This window comes from Manacus vitellinus, unplaced genomic scaffold (genome assembly GCF_001715985.3).
Source record: "Manacus vitellinus isolate BGI_N305 unplaced genomic scaffold, ASM171598v3 scaffold_46_pilon, whole genome shotgun sequence".
NCBI lineage: Eukaryota > Metazoa > Chordata > Aves > Passeriformes > Pipridae > Manacus > Manacus vitellinus.
Genome location: NW_021940578.1, coordinates 102,563 through 123,187, shown reverse-complemented (window position 1 = coordinate 123,187; position 20,625 = coordinate 102,563). Strand labels below are relative to the sequence as shown.

The window sequence follows — 20,625 nt, the reverse complement described above, 5'->3', positions numbered from 1 at the left end:
TTTAACTGCTTCTTGAGATATGGAGGAACGTATTTGTCTCTAGGTTAATAGACTTACTTTTTTATTTATTTGAACGTTTTCTAGTGAAAATGCACATATGCTTGTAGCAAGTACTGTGAAAGCTTCCCTTAGTTACTTTATATGGACTCTTTGAAACAATCATAGGTTTGACAATGCTGCCTCACTTCCCGCTGAAGTAGGGGTTTAGTCACTGAGTGCTTAATATTATCCTAATGCACATTATTTGCAGTTAGTACCTAGCGCAAATATATGGAGAAACCTGGATGCTTCCTCAAATATGATAGAAATCTGTATTAAAACATTTTCCACTATGATACTGTCTATTATAAAGTTACTATTAACTGCTGGTGTTGTTCTAGAGGACTGTATTATTAAAGTTGATAAAACTCTGACCAGTGTATCCATGGTACGTAAAGCTGTGAATTACTGTTAAATAGCAGGTTGGATTCTGTGATGTATAAATTGAAAGAAGAGTATTATTAATTACAGCTTTGTTTACAATTTAAAGGCAGACGTTTTCTATATGCTACTTTCTTTGTGTTTACTAGTTGTTCTGAGTGGATGTTTAAGGCAGTGTGTGGGGGTTTGGTTTATTTCGGGTATAGTTTCCCCTTCTCCTTCCCCTGCCTCAAAACATATAAATTGAGATGAAAATGCAGAATAACTTAGTAATGAGAGCTGTGCTGTCATAGGCCATATATCCCTGTATTATATATATGTATCACAGTATAAATGCCTGTGTGTGTGTATATATATATGTATATATCTGTGTATGTCTTGGTGAGGGTAACGTTTAGATGCCCTTAAGGAGGAATCTTTAAGATTTCCTCTATTCTAGGGAAGAGGCACACTGCTTCCTGTTTTCTTCAGACATTGAGAAGTGATAGCACAGAAGAACCAGGCAACACATTTTATGATGATCCAAAGAAGACTCCGCATATTCCTTCCTATCAGCAGATCAATTGTGTCGATAGTATCATCAGGTAATAAACTATGAAGCAATTTTAGTGATACAAGTTTAAGGTTATTTGGTGGAAGGTAAATATCCAAGCATTTTGCATTAGTCTTAAAACTGTCTGGGTTTTGAGTTGTGAGATGAATTTGGGATTGTTTGTAAAGTTTTCTCCCTTTCTGACTGAGCATTGGGATGGATTGCTAAATCTGAATTATACAGTAATGAAGAATTTAGGACCTAAGATTCTGTTTGCAACTATTTATTGACATTTGTCTACTGCTAATTTCACCACTGGTGCAGTAGGAATTCAGGTGAATTTTGATGGACATAATATGTCAGTATCTTCTCATTATACCCTCTGAGAATATCCATATAAAACAGAAAGTTGATATAATTTATAGAATCTCAGTATTTTTAACCCAGTGGATAATATAATCTTTTTTCTTTTTTTTTCCTTTCTTTCTTTTTCCCCTCAAAGAGTGATAGATTTTATTTAAAATACTCCTTGGAAAGCAGATACGTGTCCAGAACTTCCTGCAGTGAATTTAAAATACTAGTTAACAACCTCTGGATCTCCAGTTTGGATTATTCAAATGTTTATATCTCCTAATGGAATAAAAAACATAAAGTAGGGAGAGCTTCCTGTGATATGCTTTCATTTCAGATATCTAGAGAGCTGCAGTATTCCAGCATTGAAAAGGAAATGTAAATCATCTGCAAATACATCATCATCATCTTCAGAAGATGACAAACAAGTCCAGCAAAGTCAGCAGGAAGTCCAGGCATTGGAAGGTAACACAAAGTGTACTGACAATCATAATAGAACCACAACAACTGATTTAATTTTTATACGTCAATTGTTACGTGTTCCAAGGTTTATGTCCACTTTTTAAATTGCTGTGCTGCTAACGATATTTTAGGTGTGTGGTAAATATTTCCTTGCCTAAATCTCGCAGTTAAGCATAAGCTACAATGTTAAGTCTTTGAACGTAGAATGTATCAAAAGAAGTATTGTTTGTTGTTGCTAAATGAACCTTCTGTTGCTCACTCATTTTATGCCATGTTTCGTATATACTGGCATATGAATGTTTTTTTGTATAGAAGACTGTCTTCTTTAATAGTCTACATAGTTACTGGTTATTTCTGAACCAGTCAGATTTGATGAATTGGGAGCGTAGTGCATGGAATGAAATTCCATGTAGAAACTTTGTTGTCATTTACCAATAGATACTGCTATGCTGTCAGCAGTTAAGTCCCACACTCCAATATCTGCTGATCTGGAAGAGGCCTTGAAAGACCAGAGAACTGCAGGCATGGTGGGAGCTCCTCTGGCAGACCTGACCCTGTCCAACAAGGCTCCAAGTGTGGTGTCTGTCACCAGCCAGTGCAGCTACAGCAGCACTATAGTGCACGTCCCACACCCTGAATCAGGTACTGTTCACACTTGCAAAACGCTGACTTGACTCACTGGTTTTTGAATTTACACAGTATTTCCAGACAGAAGTATACTGTGAGAAAGTTTTGTCCATTTAAGATACATTTTTCTGAATGCAAATTCTGAAATATTGAGATACTTCTTGAGACACTGTGAATAAAACTTGAGCCTGAGTATTTTAGTAAAACAGTTTTTGCAGACTGCACTATTTCCTTTCCCCTTGAATTTCATCACATATACCTCAAACACAACAATGTGCTTTTGGCCATTGAGGATTAAAACAAAATTACTTATGGGCCAATGTTAGTTCATTTTAATGCAGGAAGAAGCATAAAAATCAGTATTTAGCTGCTGTTGTACTAAGAAAATATGAAGAAAGAACTGCCTATAACTTCAAAGGGAATTTGAAGTTTTCCAGACCATGCAAAATAATTTGCTCAGTTGATGTTAATGTAACTGTATTTGAGTATAAAGGGTGTTTTCTCCTGCTGCCTCTGCAGCCTGTATCTACTTGGTAGCTCAGATGAGATTGTTTTCTGTGTAACCCTCTGGGTGTTGTGGGAGTTGACACCAGAAAGCCAGAGCAAAGAGTGATTTATTTTTTTCCCTCTTCAAAGAAGTGACTACAATGGAGGATACTGCTGTTGGAAGTGAACAAATTGAACTGCCTCCTGTAAATACTCAGAGTCCTGCTATGTTACCTGAGGACTTAAAGCCAGTTGGGCTAACAAAGGAGACGTTGTCAGCCCACACTCAAAAGGAGGAACAGAACTATGTTGACAGGTTCCGACAGAGGATCTTGCTTTCTCCATTTAGGACTTACTTTCAACAAGGAAGCAGAAGTAACAACAGACATTCCTGTGGCCAAGGTAGGCAGCAGCTTTGAGAAATAAAGACTTGCTAGCTGACTTAAAAAGAGCAAGCTAGCCATGGAACTAGGTTCTCCTTTGTGTATGATTTAGTGTCTTACTCTGTCTGCAAACAGAACACTTCTTTGAACTGCAGGGTTTGACAGCAGCATTACTCACACAGGAGGTCTGCTCCATCTTGGATCTTACTGTCTTTCACAAAGCAGATAGTTATTGCAATAAACCCTGCAAATCCCCAAGTAGTTTATTGCCTCTCCTTGAAAGAATGTAAAAGATCTGATTGGGATAAGCCAAAGTGATTGATAAGAAAGTTGATGACATGAAGGAAAATACTGTAGATACATCAGCAAATCCACTAGTAATTTATGGAAGAATTATCCAGAGGATGGTCAGCTCTCTGATTAAGCCACACTCAATTATCTGTGTGTTTTTCTCTTTTTTTTTTTTCTTTTTTTCCCCCTAGGTCTGTCATTTAGTGAATGTATCTATTTTTCTTTCTTCTTAGGGGATTCCCCTTCAAAGCAGATGAGCCCAGCTAGCTGTAAAAAGGGCAGACATGGAAAATTGAAGCGCCAGAAACCTCAGAGACATTCCTCAGATAGCCAGTCTTCTAGTAAAAATAGAAATAATCTTCCATGTGAGAAGAGAGCAATTCAGAAACAGTTGTTCTCTCCCTCAGAAGTGTCCTCTCTGGGCTCCTCCAGTTTGAATGTCCATTCTCCTGCGGGGTTTCCTGTCTATTTGGATCCACTCTCTAGTTTTCCAGCCTCTTCTGCAGGAGAGGAACTTGCCCTTCACTCATTACAACCTGAGTCCTTGTCATCATCACAACTATGCTGTAAAGCACAGTCATGCCCAGCCCTTTATCCCCCAAGCATAGGCACATTTATGGCTGTATTTTTTCAGAGTTTCCCCGCGTATGTTCAGATGCCTCAAAATGTCTTTCTTCCTAACCCTCAGTGTGCTTATCCCCCCTCTTCATATCCATGCACTACACTACCTCCAGCCCCCTCTCCTTGTGCACCATCACCACTAGCACCACACTGTGTGGATCAGCCCTTTCCAGCCTCTTTTCACACATCCAGGGAGGACCAGCAAGAGGGCCAGTGTGACCAGGCCCTCCTGCTGAGCAGCTCACGGAGCAGCTCCCCACTTCAGCTGAATTTGCTTCAAGAAGAGCTACCAAAGCCCATGGAACTTTCCGTTAGTGCTGATGTTAAACCACATGCAGAAGATAAAAGTGTAAGTAACAAAAATTTTAACGTAGAGGAGAAGCTGATTTTCAGTGTTCTGCCACCAGAACCTGTGGTGATGATCTGTGTTTCAGGGACACAGATTTTGTCAGCTGCTTTTTCTTTTGGCTGTGCTATGTAGGCTGTGGGACACAAATAGCACAGGAGGCGGAAAAAGCAGTTTATACTTGCACTTATGGGAACGTGTACAAGTACAGTGTTGGCACTTAGTAAATGACAGAAACGTAAGATGATCTGGTTTAGGCTGCCACAAGCTGCTTCTGCTCCGCATTTTGGCAACAGCCTCTTCAATGGAACTGTCAGCTAGAATTTTGGGTTTGGGGCTTTTATGCATGTGGAACTTGGTTAGTGCTGCGCAATTTGCATCCTTTTTCACCCAGTCCCACAGTCTCTGTGGAGAACCAAAACAAAGGGAAGATACTCTTCTAATTACTCCCTCTGTCTCCCAGGGATGCAGCTAATGAACGAAGAACAGGGATCCGTGTGGGTCGGTTTCCATACATGGGCATAGAAAAGGCCTCTCCAACTTCCGCGGTAAACTCAGAGGCAGGAATCTGAGCTCTGCAGGCAAGGAAAAAAATGTTGGCTCCTGAATCCAGATTGGGCTGGAAAGGCTGGATCAGCTGAAACTGCAGGGTAGGGTCCTGGAAGGGGAGTTGGTGTACCTCTAGCTGCTGAAGCAGTTGCTTCACATAGTGAATCAGGGGAAGACACTCTCATTTTCCCTGTAGTGCACCATTGCTCGATGTGTGTGGCTGCTCCATGCCGTCTAACAGGATGTGAAGGGAACTGACTGCTTCTCTCTTGTCAGCGGAAAATGTTAACTTTATGCAACAGCACAACATCTTGACAAAGTGGGGAAGGATTTATAGCAGAAACCAGTAAACAAGAATAGAGGCTTGTTGATTTTTCACCCATGAAGAGGGTTAGCCTGAGTTATAGACCGCCATTCATTTTCAGAACTAGAAACCCCAAATCTGTTGAATTGATAGGAGAACTTGGTCAACACGTGACAATTTCAGTAAATGCATGACTTTCCTTTTGCAAACTTAAATGTAACTTCCATGGATATGTTGGTTTTGCTTTTTGTCTCCAGGACAGTGATCCAGAAGATAGTGATAACAGTGCTTCTCATGAATTTCCTGACCACAGTCTGTACGAGGACTCCCAGTTGGGTTCAGGTTCAGCAGCATCAGGCAGTGGATCAGCTTTATCTGGTTCTTTAGGCTCTAGCTTCAATGAGTCTTCTGGTTGTGGCACAGGTAGGGAAGTTAGATATTTGGTGATAGATGGCTTGCTAGCATGTAGTTAATAATAAGGCACTGTAATGGGAATGGGAAATTCCTGTAAGAGGATCTGTAACCTTTACTTTTCACCAACTTCCAGTATTTGAAGCCAAGTTTGTTTCAGTCACTGTAGCTGGAATTGTGAATCTAAGAAGTTATTCCTTTCACTTGCAAGTCACTTTTCATTTTGCTCATTATCACTTTTCTCTTCATTAGATACTGGTTTACATCTTATTTGAGTAAAGGTGAATCTACCTAGAGCAGGACCTCTCAGAAGCAAAGGAGTTGAGCCAATTAATTTTGAGAAGAGTGAATAGAGCCTTGGAGATCTTGAATAACAAAAAATGCACTTTGATTTCTCAATAGGTAGTAATTTCTAGAGCAGTCATCTTGGAGTATCTGTGTTTGCATTGCAGAACTAACTCGCAAGAATACAATGGTGGTGTTTTACTTTTTGTGCTGAATTACTGGGATTTTTGGGGGATCTGCATTTATTTTTTTCATGGTCATTCTCAGCAGGTAGTGGGAAAAGCAGAAAGTATTTTGCCGGTAATTATTCTTCTGAAACTTCCAAAGAAGAAAGGAAGCAGGAAGCAGAAGAAAAAGAGACAGCTTATAAATCGAAACATGAGTCAGCCTGGGTGATGATGGATCATACACCTGAGCGAGTTCTAATGAATTACCAAATGCCAAACAGGTTGGAAAACATGAACAGTTTCTAACATGTACTTTGGAATTGTGCGTAGAACTGTAGAATTAAAATGATGTACCATGGAAACAGCATGCATACCAATGAAACTTCAAGAAGGTGTGTTAGTTTACTTTTGTGCCATTTAGGCCCTGGTTATTTACTTTTGTCTACTTTTTCCCCATTTCCCCTCTCAGTTAAAATAAGAGAACATGTGATGTTTTTGCTGAAGTGTTAATGGGATTGGTTATTGTCCTGTCCTTTGAATTGCATAAAGGGGTAAAAATACAGGTTATTTGCAAGTTGCTTGCAATTGGCTTATCTATAATTTGTAATGAGTTTCCACATTAAAAGTAAAGCCACATAAAGCCATAAAAGAAAACAAAAAAACCCCACACCAAACACACAAAAACTTCCAACAAAAACAACAACAAACAAAACACTGACTGTTAGACCAGTGTTGAAAGGAGCCTTACAAAGCAGATAAAGTACAAAGTACCGTCCCCTTTCAACAACTGATGCTGTCTAGGCTTCAGCCATAGGTAGCGATGAAGAGATTCTCACAATGTAGTATAGTCAGTGCCTGCCTTGCTTCGTGTAGCATAGCTGTGTTCACAGGTGTCTGTTACCTGCAGAATTAAAGAGGAAGTTTTAAAGCAGGATCTGGAGAAGCTGGCAGTCATGCGAAAACAGCAGCCTTGGTTTACAGATGGGCAAAAGCAGGAGCTTGCAGAGGTGCATACGTGGATCCGGACCCAGACTGTCCCGCTGCAGATCAGCACCCAGGTGAGCAGGTGGGAGAGGACTTGGCAGCTCATTCCTGCCTTGGCCAACCAAGGCATTTCTAGGCAGGGTCATCGTACAGTGTGGGGTCATGAATGTCAGTATAAGCAGGAAATGAGCTCGAGTACCCTGAGAAATGCCAGCATACAGGTCTTACCATTGTATTTCTTTGTTTTCAAGATATGCAAGTTCTGCGTAGGAACTATTTGTAGAAAGGTCTTTTGGTCACGGTGTTGGATAAATGGGAATAGTGTCATGATCTCATGTAAGACAACTGGAGATGGTTTTTCTGTTCATGTTAGGACTTCTACTCTTATAAAATTGATTGTTGCTGTGATTGAATAGCATATAATGCTGGTATATCAGTGAAGATTGGAGACAGTGTGTTCAGCAAGCTGCAAAATGCTCATAATCACAGGAGATTCGGGTCTGTAGTAAGAAACACAAAAATAGCTGTTTTACTGTGGGTGGTGTCTTACTCTTGATTAGCTGGTATAATTCTTGGGCACTTTGCTAAACTGCTTCCGAATGTCATAATCAGTTTAGAGTGCTCCCAGGTGCTGTGGAGAAGAGCAAGGCAGATCTAGTCCCACAAAGACTCAGCACTTCAATGTTGAGTTGTACAGAAAATTTCAAGGCACAGTGGGCTACATTCATGTACTTGTGCAGCAGAAAAGTCTCATGTCTGTTAGAGCACTGCATGCTGTATGTGCTAGGATTGTCAAATGTGGCCTTCTGAGATGTGTGGTATGTATTCTTAGAGGAAAAAACTGAGACGTTTATGTCCTTGACTCCAGAAGAAGATGAGAAAATTATCTTTGTTTTCCTAATACCTTGTTGATAAAAATCATATGTCCTGTTGTAGTTAGGACATTGTGTTTGATTCAGATAGCAAAATGAGGTCCAGTGATCTTGTAGAAAATTCTGTTGAATGTTTACATCTCAAATGTTACAAGATGTATTGGTATGCAAATATCAGTATTTTCTATCCGAGGTCCTGAATCTGTTCCTAAGCAGTAACTCATATTTCCAATGCAGATTGTGATTTTGTGAATACAACCAGGCTTCTGACAGTAGAAGGAAACGTAGGATTTCTGTTTCGATGCTGTATTTCAATATTGTACTGTTTCTCAAAACCCAGAACAGTCTAGTCTATCGATACACTCGGGTGTTTCAGCCTTTTCTGTTCTTCAGTATTGTTGCTGTTCGGGCTGTGGTCCAAATCTTTAATGAGGAGCTTGCTTATAAAGCTGAATTATAAGGTCTTCAAATTCAAGGCAGCCACGTACCTTTTTATCTCAAAGGTAAAAGTGTATTTTCCATTAACCAAAGGATTAATCTCTGAGACAAGGTAAGTTGCAGGTGCAAGTATCTGCTTCTGAAAATAAGACATCTGTATAATCTCTGCTTTAGAGAGATTTCAGCCCATTGGTGAGAGGTTTCAATGTCGAGGATTTGACCCTTTGAAATAGACTCATAAAAAGAAGAATTTAAATTACTATTTCTTGTTCCTTTTTAAAGGGCTGTGTTACATGTGACAACAGGGAAGCAAGTTGTGAGGCTGTACTGGCTGATGGCAATATGGAAAACAAGGGAAAACCACCTCCACTCCTGCAACACTGAGGGCATCAGCACCTATGTCAGTAAAACTGCTCAGTGTCATTCCCATTTTCTTTTCTTCTGGCTTTGCTCCATACTAGCAGCGAATCTACATGGCCATCTCTTACCAACATGAGCAGTCACACTATGAAACTAAATCTTCCTCCATTACTCTTCCGCTCCTGGCATGACTCTCAAGACAATCTTTCACTGGAAGAAAGATTTCACTTTCTGACCTCATAGACTTGACACAGAATGGAATATGTTTCTAACCTTTAACTACTCGGTGATGAGCAAAATACAAAGTTTTTTGGTTTGGGTGTTTGTTTTTTTGAACTTGGCAAGTAAGAGTCTGAAAAGATGCAGTGTTTAAGAACCTATGGTAATGAACCTAACTGATCAGAGCATGTTTACTCTCCAGGTAAGGTGGATGTATTGAAACCAAGCTACAGCAGAGTATTCTTCATTTTTGTTCAGTATTTAAAAGTCTAAACTGAAGATCCTAATACTCTGAGGTTCTGAAGTCACTGTAGCTGGTTTGAGAATCCAGTAGGCTTTTTAAAGAGCAGCTGAAACTGGCCAGGTTATTCTGCGTCAAATGCCTTTTGCCAGCTTGTGCCCATCAGAAAAAAATAAACTGAAGAGAAAAGAAGCAAAGATTTTCCCTGTGTTTATTGTGATGACTGTTTTGAAGCCAAGTTGTTTTACAGCTTTTGATTTTAAAGTTGTGTTTATCAACGCAGATGTATAAAATTAATTGAGGGTAACTGGTTTGAAAATCCATTAGAGATTAAATTACATACAGCAGCCAAAAAAAACCCCCAGAAATATCAATGTAGTGGTTATTTCCTTCCACAGGATCTGCTTTTTAAAAACAGATGCGGGGGGAAAGTCTTCTCTTTCAAGGTAGGTAGTTATCAATTAAAGTAGTTACATGCAATCTTTTATCTTATGTTGCTAGTGCTCTGGAAGGTGGGTTTGTATCTTAATGTTTTTGGTGTTGATTTAGAGTGGTCGAGTTGAATCCAGATGTAGCAAATAGGAAATTTTAAACAGTTTCCCTGTTTTGCTTTTGTTGTGATGATGCCAAAACCAAAAAGAGTTTGAGGTTCATTTCTTCTGTTTTTGTGAAAAGTCACATGTTGTGGAGCTGAACTTGAACATCAAACCGCATATTCATTATTTCTTAGCACTTTTGACTTCCTGTACAAGTTTTAACTTCTTTATAATGGAGTCACTTTCCGTAGAAAGTCTGTTTAAATCCATGGATGAAAAAGGAGTTTGTGCATAATGTGAGTTTGATGTTCAGAAAGTGGTAACCACTTTCAGTATGTGAAAGAACTTGTTCTCATGGACATCTCAAAGTGCTCTTCAAACACTAAAGTCCAGCAAATTTTGTCTGATTTCCCCTTTGTTTATCAAAAGCTGAATGTAATCAGGTTTTCTGTGTGGTGTTATTAATCACCTTAGCCTTCTCAACAGAGTTTTAGAATGTAACACATTATTTACCCTTTTTTCTATGTAATTCTTCCTTTCCTGCTGTGTGAAGTATTTTTATTTCTTTAGTTTCAATTACTAGTGAGCTTTGAGTTGTTAAGTTAAAAATACTGTGACCTGCAGGTCATTGAAGGAAAACTATTTAGCTAAAGGTTTCTGTTACTTTTAAAAATCAATCCAGTGACAATCTTTCTCATTAAAGTTTATTTGAAGGAAAGTTATTTTTACACAACTTTAAGTTTTCAAGGCTAATTTGACTGAGGCAGTGTTCATTTGATTTTTTAATTTTTTTTTACAGTATGTTTGCCTGCTCTGTTTATACCTATTGCTTTCTATTTATTCTTAAGCTGTGTTTCTTTTTCAGCTTTTTCCACTTAAACTTGTTTTTTCTTGTGTTGTAAATCAGCAGAGGTCCACACATCCTCAGTACTGCTTGTGTTCAAACACCTCTTAAAATAAGAGACTTAGGTGTTTACATATAGCAGCTTATGTATTCAAGTAGGAAAATGTGGGCAGTGTCCTATACCTTTCCTAGTATTTTTACAGCATTTTCCAAATATGGTATTCTGCTTTATAATCACACTGCCTAAAATATTTGCTCTAAAGCATGTAATAAGATGCTTTGTGTATAGGTTTTTTTCTTGATTGGGAAGCTTCTTAATTAACTTATCTGTCAAATCAGACTTATGCACTAGAATCCATTCTAGTTAGCTGTGCTTAAATTAAAATGATTGCTTTAATGTATTTTGAGACGTAGCAAAATAGGTTAATTTGAATGCTTCAGGTAAGGATAGCTGTCTCCTTCAAAATAGTTTTGAACCCTAAGCCAGAAGAAAATGTAATAGCCAGCTCTTTTGTGTACATTATTTTCACTGTTCATTTCCCAAGTATGAAAATGAGATGATTTGCAATGTCTTAGCAGGCAGACATGTCATCCATTTTGTAAAACAGTGGGACTTAGTTTAGGAGAATGGTAATTTGTTCTTAACACTTGAATAATGCTTTTCATCCATAGGTCTGTGAACATGCCAAAAAGATGACTTATTATCCCAGTTGTATAAAAAGAGTCAGAGACACAAAGGACTTGCACAGGTGCATACCCCCAGTTTATACCAAATCCACTCGCTGTATCCTGTGCTGGTTTTGCTACAAGAGGTCAGGATTCTGACCTCTATGCAGAAACTTGATCATATTACATGGGTTTCTTGTTTGGAGGTGTTAACCCTTCTTGTACCCCCTACTACTATGAATTTGTGCCCAGTAGAATTATGGAGCAACAGAAAGCCCAGAGAGTTTTTAAAGTGCTGTGAATGCCACACACCCTCTGGCTGTATATAATGAAAATGCACGTGCCTAGGACTTTGAATTCTGAGTTTGTAATCCTGGCTAAATCTTAGGTGCAGGATCTCTTGTATGGGGCTACATTAGACCTGGGTTATGGAAAAAATTTGGATTTTGGAGAAGAATATAAGAGGAATGAAGAGGTGAATCAGTGCCCTGTGTAGTGATGAGATAATTATTTGCCCAAAAATCAGGGCAATTCCAGGCTTAGAATGGAAAAAACAAATGTTTCCCAAGCTACTCTTTACCCTGTTAGAACCACAATGTCTTGCAATGAAATGCCTTATCAAGCCTTTGACCTCATTTCCGTAAGTTTTCAGGAACTGGTAGTTTTTACTTCAGGTTTTACTAACCTTTAGTCTTTTTGGTGTGCTGGAGTGATCAAAGTCAGTTGCAGTTCCAATCTGAAAGACCAGTGGAGTAAGTGTTGCAGCTAGATTTGCACCTGTTATTTTGTTCCTGTGACTGTTTTGCTTGGCAAAATGTTGCGGACAGTTTAGACCTGCTTGGAAGGTCACTTTTTTGGTGATCAAAAGGAAAACATGCAAGGACAGTACTGATGCAGTTACTACCCCCTGTGGGGGCGTCAGCAGTTCGGAAACCCCTGGTGGATTTCGCTGGCAATTTTTTTTTGTTGTATTCATAAATACAGAATTATGTTTTAAAAGATGAGTTGATGTGCAGATATTTTCATGGTATTGCTATGAACAGAAGGGACCCTTGTGTTATTTTTACAATGTGGTAAATATTTGCTGAATGAGTAATGTGTTGGTAAGTTTATCTTCCAGCTGAATCGAGTTTTAAATCACAATCAAATGAATTTTTTACATCGGTTGGTAGGGGTATTCTATTGAAATAATATTCAGCCGTGGTTGAATTTACAGTTGTGATTTTAACTGTACACTTTAAAGGAGCATCTGATTTTATAAATAAAACTGAAAAATGTGCTGCAAAGAACTGTTTCAAATGTGTGTTTACTTTTGTTCTTGATAATTTGTAGAAAATAGATTTTTAAGGATATATTACATTCTGATTGCACATAGGTTGGGGTACAGTGGACATTGGGTTGTGGGTACAGTGAAAATGGTCATTTAGTGGCCACTTGGGCTGTTTTGTTGAGGGGTTTTGTAATTGTTTGATTTTTTCAGTTGCACTCTACCCTTGCCACTCCAGGACATATTCTTTCCTTTCTAATTATATTCCGCAAAGAAGGACAAGCACCTTTTGAATGTGAAATATTATATCGGGATTTGTAAACTGTTGGGATTTGGCATGCAGGATTTAAAGGTTCTGCCTCTGCTAATCTTGTTGGGAACTTTTTGTTCTAGAGGAAGTGCAAAGAAAAAATTGCAGGTTTAATTCATAGGTATGTCTTACAGAGCAGTGAAGTTCTTAACTAGTTGCAGAGAAACAATTTGCTCATCTCTTTCTGCTTTAAGGGACCTAACAGAGAGATGTATGTGCTTAAAGAAGCCTGTGGGAGAAAGGCAAAGTCACTGCAGGGAGTGTAAGGTACAGAACAAAAGATGTAGCATCGTACTGAAATTGGTAAAGAAAGAAGTAATCTTAGATGAGCATGTAACTGAAGGTGCTTCTGATAAGTGATGCAGTTCCTTGAAACACAGGCATCTTGAAGATATATCATTGGATATATCATTGCTGATGGTTTATTGATTTTTTTTTTTTTAAAGGGTGATTTGATCATTCTAAGCATACTTAAAAATGTGAGTCAAATCATCTAGCTATTTTTGGTCAAAAAAATGAGGAAAAGTGAATAGGCTTCTGAAATGAAAAAGTGGTTCTATGTTTTTATTCAGAGATCTAAGCAATGTCAGCCCACCTATGCTCCTGCTTTGTCAATGTTTGAAAATATATATGTCTTGTAGTCTTCTCCTACAAGTTTTTATTGGCTGATGAGGTAGCAGAAAAAGAGTAATTTCCAGACAGGCACTGACTTGCTCCATTGTGTAAGAGAAGGATGAATGTTCAGAAGATTACAAATAACTGCACAGGGCATCCAGCTGCCCTGACTTTCTGAGGACATTTTTCTCTGTTACAGCTGGCATCATCTGTCTTGTAATTTATGTGAAGTGAACAGGCTGCTTCAAGCCCGTAGACTTTGTTTAAATAGCAAAGTCAGAGATTTATGATGTATACTGTTGAGATCAATGTAGCCTGTGTATCACTGTTAGGTGAGTTTACTTCAAGATTTCTGTGAGCCTTGATTGGCATGAGATTTGTGCAAAATATGTATTGAGCAAGGTAGGGTTCACAGCTCAGACAGTTTGTGCATATTATCAAGATTGGCATCACCCAGAGACAACTCCTGACTGTTTAGCTCATTCCTTCCAGATATTATCAGGAGGGTACCCAGGATTGAGAAAGTATGGTGTTACTCTGCATATGAGTAGACTCATATGAGTCTATGAGACTATGCATATGAGTCTTCAGACTAGAAGAATTTGGCAGCTGCTATTTTGTCCTCTCCCTTATTTACATTACATGCCAAGATACAACAACATTGTCAGTGAGTGGTAGCTCAAGGGAACAAATCTCACTGCCCTTGAGTGCTCAAGCAGGAGGTGGCTTGCCCTAGTAACACATATTGTCTATATCCATGTGTCACCTTCCTGTATCTGTGTGTGCAGCCAAATAAGTGCAGGTCACAGCCACTGAATCTTTTAAATGGTGTCATTCCTGCCTCCACTGGCTGTCCGAATCTGGATGCAAGCCTTGACATTGACAGCCATGGGTACCTTCTGCTTGATGATAACCAGACACAATTCTTAAAGCCCATGCTATGCACAGACAGCCCTGTTGTCATGGGTAGCTGGGGGCTAGGCAAGGTGCTGCAAAGAAATAGATTTGTGGGTCTCTTGAGTGAACAAGAGAAACTTGTCTCCAGCAGTAGTGAGAGTGGATGCTTGATCCTGACGTGTGCTTATTGGTTTTGTAGTGCCTTGGGGATGGCAGGATGGGACTGGGCACTGTTAATCCCTTACCAGCTCGTCAGGGAATGCAGCAATGACCCTTTCTTTCTGACACCCCAGTCTACATCAAGTGACAAAGGAGAAAGTCCTCTTGCCTCTGGACTTAGACACAGCTGAGGCATTGCTCTTCTGGGAGGTTTCATAGGACCTCATGGAAATCTTGCTTCCCCTGCCCAAATTCTTTGTGTTGTATATTTATCTTTTTGTCCCATTAATTTCTTCCTGTTGTACTCAGCTCTAAGAAAATACTACATTGGTCACAGCGTAATTGCAAAATATCAAGAATTTATTCATTTCCAAGTAGCGTAGAGTCTAAAGTTAGGCGTTGCCTTCATGTTTCTTCATTCTCATTCTAAATCAAGCAAATCTATATTCACGTTTTCAGACATCTGTATAAATTATGCAACCTGTCAGGAGGTTTCCTGTTTACACACAATATTTCCAGAAGCACTCAGAAAGATTCCCACGTTTCTTGTACTGTTTCCTGTCCTTGGTCAAGAAGCGTCCCAGCAAAGCAATTCGAGGATGATTTCCGTAGAAAGTCTGAAGTCAAACAGCATTAGAGAGGTTACTGTTGGATGGTACTTGTTCCCAGTGGGAAAGTACACTCTTCACTGCCCTGACTGATCACCCAGCCCTGTGTTGTGACTGGGAGAAGGAGAGGCAGCTGCCCAGTGTGCCCTCTGATTTAGATGATGCACTAAAATGAGTCACTGTCTTCTGCATTTGTATTTAATTCTGCAGGAAGTGAACAGGGATTATGTTCTCCATGTACCTAATGGTTTATAACACATCTGATAATAATACTGTGTGGCCTATGCTGTAGTGTGTGGGGGGGGAAATGACATGCAGCTAACACTGGTCCCTGGGGCTAATGAAGCTGAAAATTGGCCTTTACTTAGAAAACTGTTTTTCTGGGGGAAAAAAGGTGGAGGGTTTAGAATGAAGTGCTCTGGATTATCTGCTCTCTCTGTTTTCCTTTTCTTTTTCCACTTTTCCCCCCTCCCCTGCCTATCTTAACTGCTAAGTGATTCCAGTTTCAAGTACACTGTGGCATGCTACTTTAGTCTATACTGTTTATGAAGTCTGTGGATCTGAAATGATGTCTTGGTAACAATTCTGTGTAGTTTAAATTGTGGAATCTTATTTTTCTTGTTTCAGTGACAGATGGTCATTTACTTACCGCTTTGATATATTCCCCTGGGTTGTAGTTGCTGGGAGTAAGACCTGGTAGAGGGGAGACATAATGAAATGTTTTACCATTTAGAAATTGTAAACTTAGACAAATAATTCTCACATTCCATAATGCTATAGCTGACAGAACTCTTGAACTGGAATGTTCAGAGGACCAGGCAGTAACATCTGTTGCTCCCCAAACCATCCATTGCTATTGATTCTGCACTTTCTGCAGTATTGATGTTATGTAAGACTGCTATTTTGTTTTGTCTGCCAGCTTCTTTGCCAGTCTTTGCCTTGCCCTAGTTTTGCTAAACTCCTTTGGAGGCTTTATCAGGTAGTGTTGAACTGCAGGCATGGTTGCTCAGTGGGTTTCCCCAAGGTCCCAGTTAACTAAATGACAGCAGTCTGTTGCCTACGCATAATGTTGTATTTCAGTAAATACCTGGGAGTTGGGGCACAATATCTGTGGAAGCTGGAGATACAAACCATGGGCGCTCTCCCATTGCTGTGATAAATCCTCACCTGCTTTGTTGTCTTCAGTCAGTGTGCCCAAGAGCTCTGGCAGAAACTTAATCAGAGAAGTGCTTCCTGGGCTGCCCAGCCTCTCCAGGTTTAATCTCGAGTCTTCATCAGCTGCAAATGGAATATAATAGACACAGGCATATGGTGAGTATTTTGCTTTGAATTCCTGTTTCAGTCTGTCTCAGGTGATTTCTGATCAGGTCTGTTGGCCCCATCTATTGAAAATTTTCATAAAAGCACCAATCATTCATCCTCATTTAATGATTATAATAGGGGATAGTTGGTTTTGTGGTTTTTTTCCTTCCAAAGCTTTGAGAAAAGGTACCTTCCTGATGTTAATCTCAGATTTCTCTGTCAGATGTTTTCTTAGGAAAGTTTTTTGACCAACAGCAGCCCCTCTCATTGCTTGAGGAACTCATCCTAATCCTTCCAGTACTCAGCTGTATGCATGGAGACTTGTATATATATTTTTTTTCTTATTTTAACTCCATTTCTTTATCAACTAGTTTCTATGCTGGAGCTTTTCTATGAATAAAGACAAAACTTCAAGAGCTATTAACTTGCTCAGTTTCCCAACTATTAAATGCAATAAAAGGAGAGGGAAGGGCAGGAATAAATGTAGGAAATATTACGATTTATTTTGGCAGCTAAGCCTCTCAGTGTGTATCAGTCCTCTCTCAGTTAATGTGCATACCAGTACAAATGTTATTACTTTTTCTGAAACAACAGTTTGCTGGTAGCTGATAGAATTAATTTGTATATGCATAGAGAATTTAAAATTCTGTGGCCAGCCTGTGCCCCATGGCAGGTGGCCAACAGAAGCCCTTAGCAGTGCTACATTTGAGGTAACTTTTGTAATCTGACCAGTAAATTTCATCTTTGCTAATATAAAGCAGACATTCAAAATTGTGGTTATCAAACATTAGTTGTGTATGTGACTGCCATTTTGTAGTTGCATGCCTAGCTGACACTATGGAGTTTCGGTTGCTCTGAACTGCAGGGATGGGTATGACTGTACAGCTCCTCAACAGGGAATATATAAGAAAATAAACTGCTGAAAATAATCCCCCAACATTTCAGAAACTTGGACAAAGATCAAGAACTTGAAGACCTCGGACATCTATGTTAATTATTTGTTCACTGCATAAAAGGACAACTGCAAAGTGGGGTTTTTATTGTAAGACTCAGAATAAGAATACAGTAACTTTCCTGTGCTGTGTGGAGACAATTCATATCTCAGGCCTTGGATTATTCTTTAAATCAGAGCAGTGTTAGTGGGTAAATTTGCTTCGAGATTAAAGACAAACAAACAAACAAACAAACAAAAGCCCCAAACCAATCCTCTTCAAAACAGTTCCTCTTCTATCTTATCAGTCCTGGAGACTCTTTATATTAGTAAGGAAGATTTAAGAAGCCTAGTGGATGTCTTCGAGCAAATGCAATAATGGTTAGAGCCAGCTTATTCACTCTGTGATGTGATAGGTATATCCATACTGAATCAGGGTTACCTGTAAGTGCAGGTTACATAGTGGAAAGCTTAAGAAGATGCTGGCTTAGTGAGTCCAAGATTTTCAAAGCAAACTAGGGACTACTGATACCTATTAACCAGCACAACAGCTGGTGCACCAGCAAAGCTGGTAAGAACAGTGACTTTTTAATAGTCAGCTTTAAGCAATAACTTTGGGTTTGATTTGCCTGTTCTTTCAGAACACATTTCAGAAAGTCTTCCAGTACAAGTCAGGTCTGGTGACAGTAACCTTCCAGACTCTGCTGTGCATTTTTACCTAGCCATTTCAAACTTTGAAGATAGCTTTTCCAAGCAAAGATTTATCCTTTCCCTGGGCTAAATGGGATCTGAATTAGTGCAAACAAGTTGCATGCTCGATACATAGGAGTGTAAGACAGACTTGCCTGTTCTTGATGTTTGTGGTTGGTTTCCCCCTTTTTAAGTACAACATAGCTCGCTTCAAAGGGTAGGAAGAAAAGAAACTAGCCAAGTTTCTTTAAGTTACCCAATGCCTACAAATGCTCAGACACTAAATACCAGCTCACATTCAGTGCTGGACACATACTTTTGTTTCCTGGATCTCAAAGCAGCAGGGATAAATATTTAGGGCACCCAACCTCCCCATTTTACAAGATTGGCACTCAGTGATATATCACTTGCACTACTGGTTCTGAAGGCATTCCTGTTTTTTCTACAGCTGATCAGTGCAAATCAAGGCCCCCCTCAGAAAGCACACCTGCCTCTTTTCTGCTTTTATTGTTCCTGCCCCTGCTTTATAATCATTAAAATCAGAAGACTCTTACCTGAGAGTTGATAAGACATCTCACTGGTGTTGATGATGGGGAGAGACGAGAGAGGACAGGAGAAGCTGACAATAATGAGACAGCAGAATATCAGCTTATGCATCATTGCTGTGTTGAATATGTTTTGTCTTTGTCTACCCCTGTAACTCAGAACTCCTGTCTGAGTGTTGCCTCTGCTGCCAGTTTCTCCCATTATATACCCGCTTATGACTTCATAAATATCATCATGTTCTCTCCCCCCTTCAAAAAAAATTCCAATGAATTTATTACCCATTGATTCTAAATGGGAACCACTTTGCATTGATGTAATTTTTCAAGGTAACAGTTCATAGACAATAAATTTACTGTCTTATAGCTTGGTGTACAAAATGGATATTATATCAAACCAAGCACAGTAAAGTTTATAAATCTGGCATTTAAAAAAAAGTAACTTCCAGTTATAAATCATGAGTTAACAAAAGGGTCAGACGTTGGTTGAAATGACCAGGGCAATAAGACAGCTGATTTATGAGCCTTAGCAGGCTTGACGCAAAGCATCTGATACGAAATGAACTTTTTTTTTTCCTTTTGTGAGATAGATGAATGTGTTGTGTTGTATTTGGGGCTCTTGTGCCAGAAAAAGTAAAAGAAAAAGGGAGTTAAAACATCTAGTTAATTTACAAAGATAGTATTAGGGGAATTCAATTTTTTTTGTTTGTTCTGCCCCCCTTGCAGCATTTCACATCTGTTTATTTGAGAAGACCTCATCCAATGTTGCCCTAGAGAACTGTCTTGGCAAAGAAAGTACAACTTCCATCTGGAGACTTGCTTGGTACATATAAACTACTTTGGCTGATATTAAACACAGGTCCATCCGTAGACTGGGAGACCCTTTTCCATTTTACTTCTCTTTCAGTTGGAACTAACTATTTAATTCTGAGAGTTATAGCAATGTTTTTTCTGTTTGCCTTTTGCTTTTACTTAATGCTAATACAGTAACTGCCTTAGGTAATCTCATCACTTTAAAGCTTATTTTCCTCCATCTAGCATATTTTGTCTTCTCTACTTACAATTTCATTTTTCATATCAAAGAGCGAGGACTGACTGGACTGGTCCCTCATCTTCATTCTCTATGAAATGTCATATCTAACTGTACAGAGCCTTGAAAATTAAAAAAAAATAAGTTTATGGCTGTTTTCTTTCCTTTAGATGGTGAGAAGATAATGCCTGTTCATAACAAATTAAGGTTCGTTACTTTTCTCTAATCAAATGTTTTTGTCTTGAAATGCTCTTCAAAATACTATGAAATCCAACTAATATTACTAAAGTTCTTTCCCTATGCTGAATTTTGTGATAGTTTTAAGTTGCAAAAGGTGTAAACTTATCTGCTTCTCATCTTTTTCCTTTATTAACATTTCCTGTTGAAGATTAATTTTTATATTGTACATCCAGTGGCTTCCAGGACTAATTTCAAATTAGCTACATTGGTCATATAGAACAGATGTATTTTTGCTGCAGGTCTAATTCAAAGAGAGCACGTCCCAAATGGGCATGGTTAACAGGTTGTCCAGAAACACAGTGGCCTCTGAAAGAGCAGTTGAGGTCAGAAGGCACCTCTGGAAATCATCCAGTCTAATCCACCTGCTCAAAGCAGGATCAGCCAAAACAGTTCGTCCAGAAGTGTGTCTATTCAGGTTTGAATAGCTTCAAGGATGGAATGGGACAGAATTTGAAAACTTAAGCGTGACAAGGCCCTGACCATCCCCATGTAAGTTCAAATGCTCTGATTTGAGTGCAGACTGGGGTGTGGGAGAGGTGCGAAATTAACACCAAGACAACACCCTGACTCCAACAGTTGATCCTGCATGATAACTTGCTTGATAGCTGGATTGGATTTTAGGTCTTATCAGGGTGGGTC

The 20,625-nt window shown here is 39.1% G+C and overlaps 2 protein-coding genes across 3 annotated transcripts in view; one reads left to right on the top strand and one right to left on the bottom strand.

Moving 5' to 3' along the window:
* PER3 (period circadian regulator 3) overlaps positions 1-20,625 on the top strand; it is a 40,969-nt gene that overhangs the window by 8,768 nt on the left and 11,576 nt on the right. Inside the window, exons 12-20 of one of the 2 annotated variants that reach the window (XM_008928737.2) lie at positions 860-1,004; positions 1,641-1,768; positions 2,204-2,407; positions 3,029-3,280; positions 3,786-4,522; positions 5,630-5,795; positions 6,339-6,516; positions 7,143-7,293; positions 8,812-8,958. In XM_008928737.2, the coding sequence (XP_008926985.2) occupies positions 860-1,004; positions 1,641-1,768; positions 2,204-2,407; positions 3,029-3,280; positions 3,786-4,522; positions 5,630-5,795; positions 6,339-6,516; positions 7,143-7,293; positions 8,812-8,913 (2,063 nt within the window). In that variant the 3' untranslated portion in view covers positions 8,914-8,958. Of the gene's footprint in view, positions 1-859; positions 1,005-1,640; positions 1,769-2,203; positions 2,408-3,028; positions 3,281-3,785; positions 4,523-5,629; positions 5,796-6,338; positions 6,517-7,142; positions 7,294-8,811; positions 8,959-20,625 lie in introns of those variants that run through there. The other variant, XM_029962360.1, reaches the window with a different exon arrangement.
* Positions 14,986-18,876, bottom strand: UTS2 (urotensin 2). Its single transcript, XM_008928662.3, has 4 exons — positions 18,729-18,876; positions 16,419-16,529; positions 15,901-15,944; positions 14,986-15,260 (listed from the first exon to the last, which is right to left on the bottom strand). The coding sequence occupies exons 1-4, from the start codon at positions 18,832-18,834 to the stop codon at positions 15,144-15,146; spliced, it is 378 nt and encodes a 125-aa protein (XP_008926910.3). The 5' UTR covers positions 18,835-18,876; the 3' UTR covers positions 14,986-15,143.